The sequence below is a fragment of the Papio anubis genome, chromosome 18, assembly GCF_008728515.1.
Source record: "Papio anubis isolate 15944 chromosome 18, Panubis1.0, whole genome shotgun sequence".
NCBI classification, from domain to species: domain Eukaryota; kingdom Metazoa; phylum Chordata; class Mammalia; order Primates; family Cercopithecidae; genus Papio; species Papio anubis.
Window position 1 is genome coordinate 18,271,741 of NC_044993.1, and position 17,317 is coordinate 18,289,057.

At 46.5% G+C, this 17,317-nt stretch overlaps 1 protein-coding gene across 2 annotated transcripts in view; it reads right to left on the minus strand.

Moving 5' to 3' along the window:
- Positions 1-310: 310 nt before the first annotated feature.
- The window catches only part of ZFHX3 (zinc finger homeobox 3), a 264,904-nt gene continuing 247,897 nt past the window's right edge, over positions 311-17,317 (minus strand). For both annotated transcript variants that reach the window (XM_009196784.4, XM_017953504.3), the window contains exons 9-10: positions 10,818-16,256; positions 311-5,956 (exon numbers count right to left, since the gene is read on the minus strand). In XM_009196784.4, coding sequence (XP_009195048.2) covers positions 4,296-5,956; positions 10,818-16,256 — 7,100 coding nt within the window. In that variant the 3' untranslated portion in view covers positions 311-4,295. The remainder of the gene's footprint in view (positions 5,957-10,817; positions 16,257-17,317) is intronic.

Here is a 17,317-nt window from a genome sequence, read left to right on the forward strand (position 1 = left end):
ATCTGGTAACAGAGACAGGAACTTTTGCTCATATTTTTTTTTAATGTATCACAATGAGCAGGAAACATACTTGATGAAATATTTTCAAAGGAGTATATTCAATTACCATCTACAATCAACTTAACTATGACAACAAAGTTTGCGTGACAAATTTTTTTTTTTCAGTTTGAAAGTTCCATGTGGTTCTGTTTGTTAGTCTCCATGTATTTTGGTACAGTTCGAGATCAGCATTGTTACAGTAACAAAAAAGCTAACAAGACTACATTATAGAAAAACACCAAGAACATCATTTTTGGTTTCACTTGCTCTATTTTTTTTTTTGTTTTTTGTTTTTTTTTTTTCTTTTTGTACATTGCAAAGGCTGTTCATATACCTCTTCACCTCAGGGTCACGTTCATTTATGCTTTCTTTCCTACCCAAACTTGCCCCCCTCCCCCCTGAAGAAAGTAAACAAACAAACAAAAAACTAGTCAAAGCTTTGTTTCACAGTGGGCAGTATCTCAGCGCCAACAAACCACCAACTCAATTTATGCTTCTATTTAAAATGTTTTAATTTATTATTTAAAAAAAATATATGTCCATGAACATCAAGTGCACTGGCTTGGGTCACTGCCTCTCTCTCCTGCAACTTCCTGCCATGCCTGATAAACTCAGGTTTAAACACATGCCGTCTGTTTTACTTTATTTTCAATTGTGTAAAACTTTGGCCACATTCATCTCTTTAAATAGCTTTTAATTAAAAAAAAATTCCTAGATGTATTAAACTTTTCCTCATGTAGATGTGTGGTTTTTGGAAGGATGGAGGAAAGATGGATAAAATAACTCCCATTCTGTTGAGTCAGTATGGTGCTATGACAGACTGGTGTCTAGCACCAACCCATACTATAGGGAGAAAACCAAAAAACGAAGTGTCAATGGAGGTGAAGAACTAATTTAAAAAGCAAGTGGAAATATATCCTACCCAGCTACCTACAGTGCAGCAGACAGGAATAAATTCCCCAAGTGAGATCAAGCTAAACAGTTGAGCATTGTAGTGAATTCATGCTTTGTAAATAGTACTGGTCATAGCCACGGTGGCTGTCAGCCCACAAACATCTAACTCATGTTTGACCTCTAATGTTCACCATCACTGACTGCTTTGCTACTTCTGGGTTAGTGCTGAGAATTATTCTTACTTTTTTCAATGAACATATATGTGGGCGGTTTAGTTGTAGAGGAAAGCATTAAGGGTGCAACCCACTCCAGGTTGAAACAATCACATAACCCCTCTGATACCACTAGGTGGGTGGAAGCATGCTCAGCCAATCTATTCAACCACCTTATTGTCGCCAGACACACCCACAGCTCAAGGCATGGCGTAACAAAACACTGACAGTCACTCTGCCTCACAGAGGGAGGATGGCATAGTAGCTCCAAAAAAAAAAAAAAAAAAAAAACCCAAAAAAACCAAAACCCAAACCATCAGGGAGGGGGCAGCAAAATTATAAAGAAAAGAACTTAAAGTTGAGGGGGGAGGGAAAGGGATAGAAATTGCACTATTACCAAGCAGTATCATTTTTAAAAACAACATTTTCAGAGAAGACCTAGCAGAATTTGACAGGTAAAGCTAGTGTTAAATTGTTAACTGATATCACATAGAGAACCAAAAACAAAAACAATTTTTTTCTATATGGTACAGACACAGAGTAACATACAACAGTTAAATGGCAAAAAATATATATATATTTCATAGAGTTACAAACAAGATAAAATAATGGAAAACAAAAAACTGTACAACTTTAAAATTTAAAAATGTTCATCTCAAACACAGGGAGAAATACAAGATTTCTTGTTAAAAGGAAATAGCTCGTTAAAACAGTAAATGTTTTGCGTACTTGCTTTTGACACCTTATGCTACAACTGGATACTGGTATGAATAGTTAGATGGTATTCTTTAGTATTTCTACTTAAAAAAAAGTTAAAAAAGGAATTTGCACTGTGCATCAGCCTAGTTAGAAATATGTACAACATTTCAGGATCTACTATTTCATTAAACTAAAATTCATAAAAATAAAATAGTCCCGGCTAAAAAAGAAAAAAAGAAAAAAATCCATTTTCAGATCTTGGAATGCTCCAGTCTTTTGCAAAGTCGATGAGTGGCTTCAGCACTGGGGAAAGAAGCCCGAAAGGTGACCAATGGAACCTGCATTCACAGTCTTCAAAGTTCCCTTTTGAAACATAAGGAAGAAAACGAAGGGGAGAAGGTTTTCACACTTTGGGGGCAAGGGGAGATGGTTTCTGTTGATGTTTAGCTATGAAAGTGAAACAGCAAAGCATCTATTTGTCTCCAAAATCTATGTTTTAGCAGCACAAAGTTTTCAAAGTTCAGACCGTTTATTTTATTTTATTTTTTTACATGAGAAAGGGTGTGTGTTACAGGAATATGGATATTAACATAAACAAGTGCCTCACATACGGTTCCTTTTTTGCTTTCTGTACATTGCTATCTGCTGCTTTGTTGGCTGCGCTCCGGATCACTCGCTGCTCAGACTGCCTAACACAAGGACAAAACTTTGAAGTAAAAAATGTGTCTTTTGGTATATGGAATTGTCATTAACAGTTGCCTCTCTGCTTGCAGAAGAAGCACATAACAACCTGGGAATCTTTTGTTTTTCTCTTTCTTTTATTAAAGTAAGTCTTGTTTGTTTAAATCAGAAACAAATTCTCAAGTAACAAGAACCCTTTCCCTTTTTTCTGCATCAGCAGTGAAAGGGTGTGTCTTTGGATTTTATTTAAAGCATGAAATTTTTTTTTCTGAGAGAAGAAAGAAAAAACAAACACAAAACCAAAAACCAAATCCCTAACCAAAAACTTTTTTAGAAAATAAAAGTACACAGCCAATTACACAAATGGAAACAAATCCTTTAGTAAAGGAAAAGAATATTTGAAGCATCTACCAAACAAGGAGGAAAAGAAGGGGTACAAAGAAAAGGCCAAAAGAAGGATAAATAAAAAAATAAATGCACAAGGCTAACAGACACAGATAACTAGAATTATATGCCTTTAAAAAGTTTCAACTCCCCAACCAAAAATAATCTGTGAGGATCCTAATGACCCCTAGAATCCCTTGAAATTCTTTCTTTAGTTTTATAAAATAATTCTGCAGCTCCCTCTAAGAAATGAAGGCAGCTACCTTAAGTGGGAGATTATAGGATGGGAGGTGGGAGAAGGAAAGAGAAAGTGGAATTAAGGGACAAAGCGGGAGAAAAGCTTAGGCGAATCAACGGATTGCAATCTATCTGCTAGGAATGAACAAGACAACATCAAATGAGGAGCTGTCAGCTGGACCATACAAAAAGCTAAATGTACACAAAAGGTTTCTTTTTTTTCCTTTTAAATCTACCATACTGCTTCAGTTCATTTCCAATGCAACAATCTACTCAACACCAAAAATGGTCATATCTATCATAAATACAGAAAGTCAGTTTTTAAAACTTATTTTTTTTTTTAAGCTACAAGTCCTCAACACTCTTTGTGTGTGTGGGTTATTTTTTTTTTTTCTGAAAGTGGGAGTGCTTAACTTTTCCCCTTGAAATTGGCTTCAGCAGAAAAGCTATCCTTAAAAATCCCCAGAAAGCTAAAGCAGTTCACATTGTTTTTCTTGAATACTTTCTGCCCGTTTTTAAATTAACAAAACAAAAAATCTTTTCTGGAACAAAAAAAAAAAAAAAACTGAAAAAAATAATAATATATAAAAAAAATGATTCTGAAAACAGAACAAAGTGTGAGCGATTGACCTGAGAATAAAAAGACATTACATTTCTTTTTTTCTTTTAGCAAGCCATTGGTATCTGAATGCTAAGATAGCAAGAAATTTAAAACTGTAACAAGGTGGACTGCTTTCCCATACAGTGCATGCCGGGCTCCTCTGTGCTATCAGCGTGGGGCGTTTATTGAAAAGGGGCAAATATACAAGGGGTTTAAGCTCCAAAGACATTAGGGAGGCCCTGCGGACTTCTGTTTCCCAGACCAATAGTACCTTCAAAAGGACACAATGTAACAGGTTAGGGTTTTTTTTTTTTTTTTTTTTTTTTTAAATATTAAAAGAAAAAAAAGACAAGAATGTAAAATCACCGGCATAGATAGGTATATGGGAAAACAACCCACGCTTTTTCTTTTTTTTCCTTTTTTTTTTTTTTTTTTTTTTTTTTTTTTTGGTTAGAAGCTTTGGAATTGCAGTTAGTCTATTTCTGAAATTGGTTTGTTATTAATTTTTGTATTTAAATTCATTTGTTTGTATTGTTCATCTTCAAAGCTTACAATCTGAAGGTGTCCGTTCCTACACTGGTCAGACCACTGTCCTTGGGGCAGCTGGGGTCTTTGGGACCCTCCACCGGGCTCGCCGGTCCGTCGGACTTTTGGCTGAGATCCGTGTCAGACTCCTCCGAATAGTCGTCTGTTGGCATCGAGGGCTGAACCCCTGAGGTGCTGCATGAACTTGAGGTAACCGTTGAAGATGAGGAGAGAGGAGGAAAAGAAGGGGGCTTCGCTGCCGAAGCCCGGGAGACCACTTGCGGCCAAGACTTCCTGGAGGCGTGGGGGGAAGCGGAGGAGGGGGTGGCGGCCGACGGGGGAGGGGGGCTGTCGTTTGAGTGAGCGGCAGACTGCGAGGTAGATGCGGTGCTAGGATCGGGGAAGCAGGCAGAGTGAGGTAATAAACTAGGGTGCTCTTTGGCGTTTCTTGCTGCTCTCGTGATTGTTCTGTGTTTGTGCAAGGCCGACTCGAGATGTTGACTCAGAGCTTCCTCCCCACAGAGCGCGCTCTCGCACGCCAGGCAGTGGTATGAGCCGCCGCCGCCGCCACCGCCACCACCACCGCCGCCACTGCCGCCGCCGCCGGTGGGGACGTGAAGCACCATCTCTTGCAGGTTCACCACAGACTGGCCGAAGAAGCAGAGGGACTTCAGGTGGCTCCTCGCCGCCTCCTCGTCGCCGAAGCCCGCCTGGCACTTGCGGCAGACCAACTTGTACTGCACCTTTGGAACAATGAAGGGGTCGTAGAGGGAGTCCGCACTTTTGCTTTCTGCTTCTGGCTCTTCGGGGGGTTTCGGCAGGAGGGGGGACACCTCACGGGGGGCGTTTTTCTGTTCTTCTGGTTTGGGGGATTCTTTGGCAGGGTCTTTGTCTGGGGAAGCAGCCCCCGAGGGGACTGGGGTTTGGCTTGCTTTGGGCTGCTGCTGCTGCACTTTTTGCTGCTGCTGCTGCTGTAGTTGCCGCTGCTGCTGCTGTTGAATTGCCTCCTGCAGACTCTGCTGGTATTGCTGGTACTGCTGCAGTAGGGAGCCCGGGGACAGCCCCATCAGGGCCTGCGACAGTGCAGGGCTGTAGGGGAACAGGCCTTCCATGCCATACATAGGCTGCAGGTACCCGCTCTGCAGGGCGCCAGGGATCTGGGGAGCATAATAAGGAGAAAAGCCTGGTACAAAGTAAGGAAGGAACTGGCTCGTGAGCAATGCTGTGGGGTCCGAAGTCAAGGCTGCCTGCAGGGCCTGCAGCTGTGCAGGGTCCACCGCATACTCCATGGTGGGCAGCGGGGCTGAGATCGTGGCTGCAGCTGCCGTGGGGGCTTCTCCTTTCTCCTTCTTGGGGACAGGCAGGGGTTCCCCTTTCCCTTTGTGTGCCTTTTCCTTCTCCTTTATTTTCTCACTGTCTTTGTCCTTGCGTTGCTGCTGCTGTTGTGGTGGGAGCTGTGGTGTGGGTGGCGGCTGGGCTGCTGGCGGCGGGGGAGGCTGCTGCACCTGTGGCTGCTGCTGCTGAGGAGGTTGCTGAGGGGCCATCGCCATGGTGGCTTGTGCTGGGGTTGGGGAGCTCAGCGATGCTGAGGACGGTTTATTTGGTAATCCAGATGTGGGGAGACCAGGGGAAGGAACCGTTGTGCTGGGCAGACCCATCAAGTTCGGCTTAGGAGACGTTAAAGCTGAAAGGAATGGAGACAGAAATCACCGGTCAGTCTGGGCAGGGGTAGGGCTGAAGCTCAAGACATTTTACCAGTGTCACTGGCACACAGTCTGAGATGTCAAGGCTTGAAGGATCCTCTCAAAACCAATGTTTTCAACAGAAGTATCCCACCAGGCTCAGGGCTGGACAACCTTTTATTCTAATGAGGACTCAGTCCTGGGTCAGCTCCCATGCTTCCTCTTTCAGCCAAACAACTTCCAACACCTTCCTGCCCAATGTGCCACACCTGCTAATTCACATTTTCTTTGCCAAGCACTCCCAGCTACCATTCACTCTGCCCAACTGCAATTAGTCTAGAGGCCCCAAAGCCAGCTGTTTCTAGCTGGGGCCCATTTGCACCAAAGGCCTTCATCACAGAAATAGTATGGCCACGAGGTCCCCAGAGAAGTTATCTGGAGGAGAGTGACAACAGAAGAGAGAAGAGAACAAAAGCAAGAAAGCTAGCACGGCCACATGAACAAACAAACAAAACGGGCTCTACATGTGTTCCTCCTCTCGGACCTCTGTTGCTGCAGTTGACTGGATGCTTTGGGAGGGTAGAGAGAAGATGATGAACGGGAAAGTGTGGAGGAAGGGCCTGGGAAGAAATAAGAACAATCCATTCAGGGAAAATTGCTTCCGTGCCTTGGCCCAGCTGATCTGCTTCCACAAGTCTACTGAACAGTATAACCACCTAGGAATAGGATTCTGGAATCCGCTGGAGAAATGACCACCTTCTCTTCCTGCCCATTTGAATGATAACACAGGAGGGCCAGTGGGACTGTAGACAGTTAAGAAACAACCACAGGAAAAGGAGAAAAGCCATGTCAGAAAATGGAACAGCCCAAGGTACTGACACCAATTCCCAAGACATCACAACCTACCCCAAGCACCACTGCCTATGGATAGCAAAGATCTCTGACCGTGTCACCAGGCCTTGATGGACTAGAGCCCCATCCTTGATCATACTCACCCCTAATCTACCACCACTTCCTGCAATGCCTTCACCGACCTGAGAGCCTGATACCTTTTCTGACCCATAGCTATCTCCTGGTTTGAGTCATCAGTTCCAAGGTAATGCAAGAGGGTGTTGCTGTGGATGCTACTCCAAGCTTCAGGTATGCTGAAACTAGCAAGATAGTAGGGAAGGACAGCATGGGGGTGGCGTGCAGAGTGTGCTGGATGATGAAAAGCTGAGGAAACAGACAGGAGGATCGCACAGGCAACAACTCTCAGAACACCTCTATATTCACCATATCCAAGAAACTAGATGGTATGTACATCTCTTCAGAGGATACCAAAATGCAAAATCAAAACAATCTTATTTCATCTGGATCACCTTCTGCTAGAAAGCTGGGGAAGGACTTCCATAACACGACACTGAGGAAAAAAAAGCAAGAAAAAGCACTCTGAAGCCCAGACCTGGGGGAAGACTGCTGATTTCTGGCTATCGTGGTACAGTGTTCACCATCAAAACCCTCATATTTCAGATGGAAAGAACAAGATTGCTTCAAATTGCCAATCCCAAACATCCGTTAATACTGGATAGCTAAGGAGGAAGGTTCCTTCAGCATCTCATCATCCAGTGTCCTCAGTGCACATAAGACACCAGAGAAGATATGTGTGACTCTACTGAGAAAAGCTTAGTAAAGACTTGGTTAAATTGGCACAAACAAGACAGAGAGAGAGTAGACTCTGAGTTCTAAACTTGGCACATGGCTCTGTCTCCACTAGGCAATGATCCTGCACTAAGTTTTAGGTTTGGAGCCGGGGCCAAAAGATCAGTGGGGCAAGGAAGGAGTATCTAGAGATTTCTCCATCCCTATGGCTCCAGGCTTTTAGGAGATTCAGTCAAAAAGCCTTAAACTGTGTGTCTTCAACTGATGGTCTATATAAGAGGTTCACATTTCGGCCGGGCGCGGTGGCTCAAGCCTGTAATCCCAGGACTTTGGGAGGCCGAGACGGGCGGATCACGAGGTCAGGAGATCGAGACCATCCTGGCTAACCCGGTGAAACCCCGTCTCTACTAAAAAATACAAAAAACTAGCCGGGCGAGGTGGTGGGCGCCTGTAATCCCAGCTACTTGGGAGGCTGAGGCAGGAGAATGGCGTAAACCCGGGAGGCAGAGCTTGCAGTGAGCTGAGATCCGGCCACTGCACTCTAGCCTGGGCGACAGAGCGAGACTCCGTCTCAAAAAAAAAAAAAAAAAAAGAGGTTCACATTTTAAGAAATGTTTACAAATCTCTATTTACCAAGCCTTGCACTAGTCATGCTAGACACAGTAGCTCAGCATACTCACAACTCTGTGACATCCTTTTTCTGATCTGTAAGATCAGAATCTGGCAAGATACTTCATCCCCCCAAGACTTACTCCTACAACTCTGGAGTCACACTGACCCTGTGTGATATGGTAACACACATCAGACGTGTGACCCTGGGACTGTCAGTTGAACACTTGTAACCTCAGCTTTCAACAATAGATGATTATAAGAATTAAATGAAAGACCATATTGATAGAAAAAGCTTAGCATTGGGCCTGACATATAATAGATGTTTAATAAACACAAGTTCGGCCGGGCGCGGTGGCTCAAGCCTGTAATCCCAGCACTTTGGGAGGCTGAGATGGGCGGATCACAAGGTCAGGAGATCGAGACCATCCTGGCTAACACGGTGAAACCCCGTCTCTACTAAAAAATACAAAAATCTAGCCGGGCGAGGTGGCGGGCGCCTGTAGTCCCAGCTACTCGGGAGGCTGAGGCAGGAGAATGGCGTAAACCTGGGAGGCGGAGCTTGCAGTGAGCTGAGATCCGGCCACTGCACTCCAGCCTGGGTGACAGAGGGAGACTCCGCCTCAAAAAATAAATAAATAAATAAACACAAGTTCGTTCCTTCCCTTCCATTCCAGATCCAGTGTTCCTTGAGAGCTGAGTTATGGTCAGGTGATGATAACTGGGGCATGTCTGCAGCTTATCTTTCTATCTTGAGTCCACTCTAAGTGGTCAGAACCTGAGTAGCACTAAACATATACCTGTTGACTCACTGGCTCATACTGGGTGTTGTGGAAGAAGCACATAGCACTGGGAGCCCAGAGGCCTAGGTGGGAGCTCTAGCTCCTACCCTAGCTTGTTGAATGGTCTCAACCTCTCTGGGCCTCAGATTTCTCAATCTGTAAAACAAGCGGAATAAATCATACGTTCTGATTCTCCTTTTTTCACATTACTGTGATGTGTTAAGTCTTCCCAAGCCCCTCTGCCAGGGTTTTGGGCTGCAGGGGTAATTAAGTGATGTGCTGTTTTCCATAGTTTGTTTCCTGGCTTATGTCTAGCTGGCTTTCTGTGACATGGCTTGTCAACACATATAAGCAACAACTTCTATGTCTTAATGCTTTCTTTTCTTATTCTCTTTGAATAAGAAATGGGGACCAGGAATGCAGTAGCCTCATGTTTGGTAAAACACCACCCAAAGTGTAAAATGTGGAACTAATTCAACCAGAAACTAAGACTGCTGTGGGAAGCATTACAGCTGCTTTAACCCCTGGGAACAGGGACACATTTTGAAAGCAAGGTAGCATTAGGAGGAGTTCTCCTTTGGTAAACGGGAACTAATCAATTCAGGCCATTGTGGGGGGAATTTGCAGACTTGTGTCTAAGCCTAACAGGACCCTGGAGGTGAAGGTCCAATTTAGCAAAGATGGCTGGATCCAGAGATGTGAGGACAGAGAAGGGAAAATGAGAGGTATGTACGAAGAACTGCAAAACTCCCTATTGAGACTATAAGAGCGCCAACCAAGTATTTATGATTCTCAATGATCAGGAGCAAGGAAAGGGAAATGGGCAAAAGGAAAAAAAAGAGGTGACTGAGGACCTCTGAAACATGCATCAGTATTTTAGCAGAACCATGTTGCCCAATACAAGATTCCTGGTCAGTGCATTCCAGTAGAACAGTTATCTTGTTAGAAACAGCCACTATTGTTCTGGCTAGAAGAGAACCCTAACATTAAGGATCTACACATAAGAGCTTCTTTCTGATAGCAGTTCTTTTTTTGTTTGTTTCTTTTTTGAGACAGAGTCGAGTCTTGCTCTGTTGCCAGGCTGGAGTGCAGTAGCACAATCTCGGCCCACTGCAACCTCTGCCTCCAGGGTTCAAGTGATTCTCCTGCCCCAGCCTCCTGAGTAGCTGGGACTACAGGTGCATACCACCTAATTTTTGTATTTTTAGTAGAGACGGAGGTCTCACCATGTTGGCCAGGCTGGTCTCGATCTCCTGACCTCGTGATCTACCCACCTCGGCCTCCCAAAGTGCTGGGATTATAGGCATGAACCACTGCACCTGGCCCTAATAGCAATTCTTTTGCCACTGTAGCTCTCTCAAGAAGGCAGGGACCCTAGGTTGAGAGCAAAGAGTTGATTTAAATGCTCTTGGACCAGTTTTCTTAGGGCATAATCCAGAATGAGCTAGGACTAACTCAGGTGTCTTATATTTACAACAAATATCTCGATAGGATCAGCATCTTCACAAGGACTGAATGAAAGGATCTATGATGGAAACTTGTTTCTTGAAATATTCCAGAAATTAGTATACCAGGACCCTCAAGTTTTTCCCTATTACAGGGGATAAGAGTGGTTTCTAAGGAGACTGTTCCAACCAGGAGATCCCATCCCTGACCCACCAGCACTTGAGAGACTCAACAGGAATGAACTGAAGTCTTGTTGCTTTTAAAGAACTAGAAAGGGAAACTTCCCATCTGCCCCGCATTTAGAGGGTTTGGGTGGTATCCACAGAACAGAATGCTGACTGGGCAGCTATTTAGCCCTGAAACGATCTGCTAGAGCAGAACCCACCTGTGTTGGATGGAGTAAAGCCTGGCAAGGAGGGGCTGTTGAGGCCCGGGAGCAACACGGGAGGAATGCCCTGGAGCGCTGGATACGCTGTAGGAAGGTTAAGGGCCTGAAGAGGGGCGTTGTCAAACATCCCTTGCTGCTGAGCTGCCAGTCCAAGGACCTCATTGGCCTTTTTAATCCGGTCCAGCTCTTGTTGAGCCATCAACTGACGTACGGTGGCTGGGTCAAAGTATTCTTTCTCCTTGTCCAACTGGCTTCCAATGGTGTCTTTAACTTTGGAGATATGCTGTTGGGAAAAGATATGGTCACGTACAGACAGCCGAGCGCTGTACTTGATGCCACACAAAGTGCACTCTGTTTTGGGTCCCTCGTAACTTGTTTGGTTTATACCAAAATGCTTGGCCATGCTTAACTTGGACTTCTTTTCTTTTGCCCGGGCATTCTGGAACCAGACCTGAACGACTCTCTTTGGCAGTCCAATGTCATTGCCCAGGACCTCACATTCTAGCATAGTGGGTGTCCTGTAGTCATTAAAGCATGACTTGAGGACCTTCAGCTGCAGATTGGTCATCTGAGTGCGAAAACGTTTCTGCCCAGGCCGATCCCCGCTGTCACCAGATTTGCCTGCAGATCCACTCGCGCCAGGACTCGGGGAGCAGGGGTCTGCAAGGCTTGAGGTTTCACTGTAGTCCACTGTACCTTCATTGTCATATTCCTTGCTATAAAAGCTTGGGGCTGGGCTGACCAGACCAGATGACAACCGATCTTCATACTCGGACATTGCCATCATGGCCGCTTTGGTCAACCCTTCGTTGGGTGCAGAAGAGGATTTGGTTTCAGTTGCTATTCCCGTTGCACTGTCATTATCCGCATTGCCCTCGTCTCCAGTTGTGGTATCTGTGATTGCTGTGTTCACAGAGGAACAGTCATCATTGTCCAGCTTAGTTTGGTCAAAGTTTAGATTAACTGAGGACATAGAGGGGCTTTCAAAGTCTTCAATCCCTTCTACCTTAATGGAGGAAGGGCTTAGAAGAGTTCTGGGCGACAATTCCATGGTTTTACTCACAGGTGAGAGGGGGACACCCTGACCATCACTACTGCTTGGGGGTAGGTGGGAAAAGCTAGTTCCATCAAAAATATCTCCTTTCATCTGGAGTCCCCCATCACAGTCTAAGAGCATCGCAGACAGAGTTAGGTTGTAGCCAGCTCTCTTGGCTTCATGCCAGTGACGGGACCGGATATGAGCCTCAAGAGCAGTCTTGGCTTTGAAGAGCGCTCTGCAAAAAGGGCATCTCCTGTGGGCCTGCGCTGGGCCTACAGCCCGGAACTGTCCTTTCCTTTCCCGAGCTCGGGTGTTCTGAAACCAGACTTGCACCACACGTTTCTTCAAGCCCACCTCATGGGCAATGTGATCCAACATCTTTCGAGTCGGATTGGAATCCAGTAGATACTTCTGGTAGAGGATTTCTAGTTGTTCTGGTGTGATGGTTGTTCTCAAACGCTTGTCTCTCTGAGGCTCTTCTCCTCCCGTCCCACTGTCGTTTTCGCCAGGGCTTGCACTGGCCTTTTCCTCCAGCTTCCTCTTGAGAGTGTTCATCGTGGAGGTTGGAGTTGAAGGAGAAGTGGCCGAGCTTGCTGGAATCTGAGGTATGGCCCCAGAGAGCAGCTGGCTGGCCAGGAGTGGGTTACTGGGATCAAAGAGCATGAAAGGCATATCCAGGGACCTATCCAAAAACTGGGGGTGGATGAACTGGTTCTGCGCACTCAGGAAGTGGAGCTGCTGATGCTCCTGCCAGTGCTCAAATGATGGAAATGCCAACTTACACTGGTCACACTGGTAGGGGATTAGCTGAGGAGGTAGGTTTGCCAGCTGTTGAGGAGTTGATGTGTGGAGGGGCTTGAGGGGCAGGTGGGAGAGCTGGGAAGGACTGGGGCTCGACTGGGGTAAGGGACACTGCGGAGGGGGCGCTTGCAGAGGAGGCTGTGGCAACGAAGGCAGGGACGCCAACTGGGGGAGCTTCTGCTGGGGGGTGTTGGTCTTCTGCTCGGGCTGCTCTTGCTGCTGCAGCTCTGGCTTTGGTTGTCCTTGCTTTTCTTGGGTTTGGTTTGGCTGTGCACTGGGAGCTTCCGCCAGCTTTGGTTTCTCATCGCCTGCCTCTGTTTTTGAATTGAAGGTGGCCAGTTCCTCAGCCTCCGCTGTAAGCTGCAAGAAAGCGGAGGTAGCTGTATTATTGGCTGATGGTGCTGGGGCGCTGTAAGCCTGTGAGGGCATCGGGGTACTGCAGGATGAGCTGGTAGGCGTCAGGATTTCCATGGCATCCATGGAATCCTCATTTTGGCTGTCGTCCTGCCCCTCTTCATCCTCATCCTTGTAACACAGCTTCTTCTGGTGCTTGATGAGATCAAAGATGCGCTGAAACACCAGGCTACATTTTTTGCACTGGTAGTTCAAGTTGCTTGTTCGAATGTATCTATCGTTTGTAAGCTCACGCCGCTCTCCATCTTTGCCCTCTCCCTGATTCTCATAATTCTTCCTGGCCTTCTGTCGGGCATTCTGAAACCACACCACTATGACTCGGGTTGGAAGGTTCAGTAAATTAGAGAGTTGCTCAAATTCATCATCCTTTGGGTAAGCATTGGCATCAAAGAAGTCCTGTAAGACCCTCAGCTGGTAGTCTGTAAACCTTGTTCTTGAAGACCTCTTGCTTCCCCAGTACTCCTGCTTCGGAGGTTCCGGCGAAGGGGGCCGGGAGTCAATCTTGAGCTCCTCCAGGCTGGTGATAGGAGGATTACTGAAGTTGTAAGGGGAGTCCTTGTTACGCTGCCTCTCTTTGAAGAGGGTGTTCCTGAACCAGTGCTTGATCACTTTCTGGGGCAACCCAGACTTGTCTGCCATCTCTTTGATTTGCTCTTCACTGGGGGAGTTGTTAATGTCAAAATATTGCCGCAAGACTCGGAGCTGATCATCCGTGATCCTGGTGCGAGGCCTCTTGTTCTGCTGCTGGAGCAGGGTTGGATTGAGCTGATGCTGGTACAGTTGGGCCAAGTCCGCAGGCAGAGGCTCCACAGGTCCCAGCTGTGGGGGTAGCTGAGCTGGCAAGGTTTGCAATGGCATCGTCTGCATCATCAGCGGCGAGAAGATGGGCAGCTCCATGGGCATGGAGAGCTGGGTGAGCGGCACTGATGGCTGGGCCGGTGCAATCGTAGGTGAGGTGATGGGTGGGGCTGATGCGGGGATGGCTGGCGTGGACGCTGGCTGAGGCGGCGCTGCCGGAAGTGGGGGTGGAGGGGGTGGAGGGGGAGGTGGTGGTGGCTCTGGGGTCTGAGGCCTCAGTGGGTACAGTTTATCATAGTGGTCTCTGTACTGTTTGGCAAACCTCTCAAGCTGTTTGAAGGGAAAGTAATTCTGGTGAACGTGCTCTTGATGACTCTTTAAAATCAAGATGTTGGAAAACAACTTGCCGCAGGAGTCACACTCGAGCTTTTCCAGGTTCTCTCCCTGGTCAGTCTTCCCATTCTTTTTCTGCACCTTCTGCTTGTTCTCATTATACTGAATGACCAACTCAAAGCCAAAGTTCTCCAGCAGGGCCTTGGTGGCATTCCCTCTGGCATCTGAAGCAATGCGTGGAGGGAGCATGGAAGGCTCAGAACTACCCCCTGGTGCCAGCTCTTTCTTCTCTTTGGCCTTCAAGGCGTCTGGCAGTGTTTCCTTCAGACCGGTGTTGCCCTCTCCCGCCTCGGCACTGTCCCGCTCTCTCTGGCTTTCTTTTTCCTTTTCTTTGATGACCAATTTGTTCTTCTTTTCGGGGTGCTGGCTTGGCTGAAGGAGGGCAGAGTGACTCTGGGCTATAGAGAGTTGGTTCTGCTGCTGCTGCGGCAAGATCTGCTGATGGCTCTGCTGTGGGACCTGAACCTGAGCCTTCAGATCTTCCAGCAGGCCTGGGCCCGTCCCAGTCAGCGTCAGTGCCCCGCTGGTCACTGGCAAGCTCACCTCGGGGTTAAGCTGGAACTCAGCACTGGGGATGTAGAAAGGGAAGAGGAGGTGCTGCTGCTGCTGTAGTTGCAGCAGGGTCTCAGTCGTCATGGGGAAGTGAGGAAGGAGGGTGGGGTTAAACAGCTGAGACTGGAGCAGGGCAGCCTGTTGCTGCAGCTCCTGCTGCAGGTGAGCTTGAACTTGAGCCTGGGCCTGGGCCAGTGTTTGTGCTTGTTGTTGCTGTTGCTGCTGCTGTTGTTGCTGCTGCCTGGATGCAATCATATCTGCCAGTTTCTTCCGATTGGCCTCCTTGGGCTCTGAAGGGGAAGCGATGTTGGCACCGATAGGATTCCCCAGGGGTGGCATCCCTACACTCTCAGTGGGCACTTGGCTCAGTAAGTTAGAGCTTGGAGCAATGCCAGCGCTGCTTGGATTGGAGGTGGTAAAGGTGTTACTGCCACTGGTGCTCACAGGACTTGGCGTGGAGGAGCTCAAGGAGATACTGCTGCTATTCCCAGTCCCATTGCTGCTGCCACTCGCAGCCTCCAGCTTGGCTGCCCGGGCCTTGGTTTGATGTAACACAGACCTCATATGGATCTCCAGAGTGGAACTCTGGCTGTAGGCCACATTACAAGTGTTACACTTAAAAGGTTTGTTGTCCGGGCTGCTGGTGGGTTCTGGCTGACCGGTTGCTGATTCTTGAAGGGCTCTCTTTAACTTATGCAGGTGGGAGACAGAATTGTAGTGTACTAGCAGGATATTCTTTTGAGTGAATGATTCCTTGCAGACGGTACACTTGTAAGGGCGAGAAGGGTCTAGGAATTTTTCCATAGTAAAATTGGGACCTTTTCTGAAAGGCAGAGCTCTCTTTGGCTCTGAGCCCGAGTCTTCTTGTACTGACCCAGAGTCACTGCCCGTAGGGCTCTGTTTATCTTCCAAGTCACTCTCTTCCTCCTTGTCTTCCTCAACAATTATGGTATGGTCCTCAGCCAGGGTGGGGTCTCCCATTGCCAGGAGGTCCCCATTGGCCAGAAGGCCACCATAAAGCTGTTGGATGTCAGCCTCACTCAGCTCCAGGTGGCTTGTCTCGAGGTGCTTCTTCAGAGCCTGGAAAGTTCGGAAACTGCGCTGACAAAGACAGCACATGGTGGCAGCTCTGATCACATGGTACTGAGAATGGAGCTGCAACTTTTCAATGGTCTTGAAGGCCAGGCTGCACTGATTACAGCGGTACTTGTACACATGGCGATCTGACACCGGCAGCTGAGGCCTCTTGGCATGCACTTCATTGAAATGCGTCTGAAGGGCAGCAGAAGTTTTGAAAACCTGGTTGCACCCCTTCTTCCAGCAGAGGAAGCCTGAGTCTTCTCTCACAGAGCCTGGGTCAGCAGGGGAGGGTTTCAAATCTCCGCTTTGCTCTGTGCTTGCGGACGGCAAGATGTTCTTTCCCAGATCCTCTGAGGTTTCTGTTAAAAAAAAAAAAAAAAAAAAATCAAACCCAAAGATAAAGAAGGCTTTGTTTCAAGGATGACACCCAGAGCAGTCTACCTCGTCAGGCCTCATGAACACAGAATCTGATGATGAGGGAAGTGCCCAACCTGAATGACAGAATCTCTGCGGAGCACCTCCTGCTTTCTTTTGTTCCTCCAATAGAGCACATATTATAAACAGGGTGCACATGAACAGAGATGAATAAAAGGAAATACAAAAAGTTTCAATGCATAATAGACCCATGTCATATCACAGATCTAACAGTCTTTTAAATAGCATTTAATTGCTTGACTCAGAATCCTCAATTTCTCAAGAACTGGTTTGAAGGTTACTGATCTTAGACTGGATTTCCCTTTTATGTTCATCTTTTATGTAATAAGAATTTAGCACAGTAGATCTGAAGTGTAGAATATGTGAATTAATGCTGTCCTAAGTTGTGAGGAATTTACAAGAACTGCTGAACATTGTAATATAAGAAATTTGGGGATACATATTTGTAGGCATTTAATTTCTTATTATAATGTGACTTCTGATTGCCATCTCTATTCAATAAGCAATGAACATTCAAGTGTTCAATTATTTAAAATACATTTTTTTTCCTACAACGAGATCATCACACCTATAAATACCGAGACCCTTTATCAGGTCATTTGTCCATTGTCTGATATGGAAAACTCACAAGAAAGAGAGGAGGCGGGGCAGTAGTGTGGCCAACTCTTCCCAACTTAGAACTCTTCCCACCTTAGAAGTGAAAGATGTAGGACAGCCTCACAGAGGTCTAACCATCCATCTAGCCAGGAAACACTATGTGGCACCAACTATTGCAGCATACATGTCTACAGCAGTGTTCTTTCCAAAGGCACCTCTGTGCTTCATCCTAAGCCAATCCCAGAAAACTCAGAACAAAAGACAACTAATCCAGTGTACCTAAAAATCAACCCACAAGTCCCTACTAATTAAGTCCTCAGAAATACAGTGTTTAATGGCTTACGACGGTGGGGCCTACTGACTGAGTCTCTGCTTATTCACTCCCTAA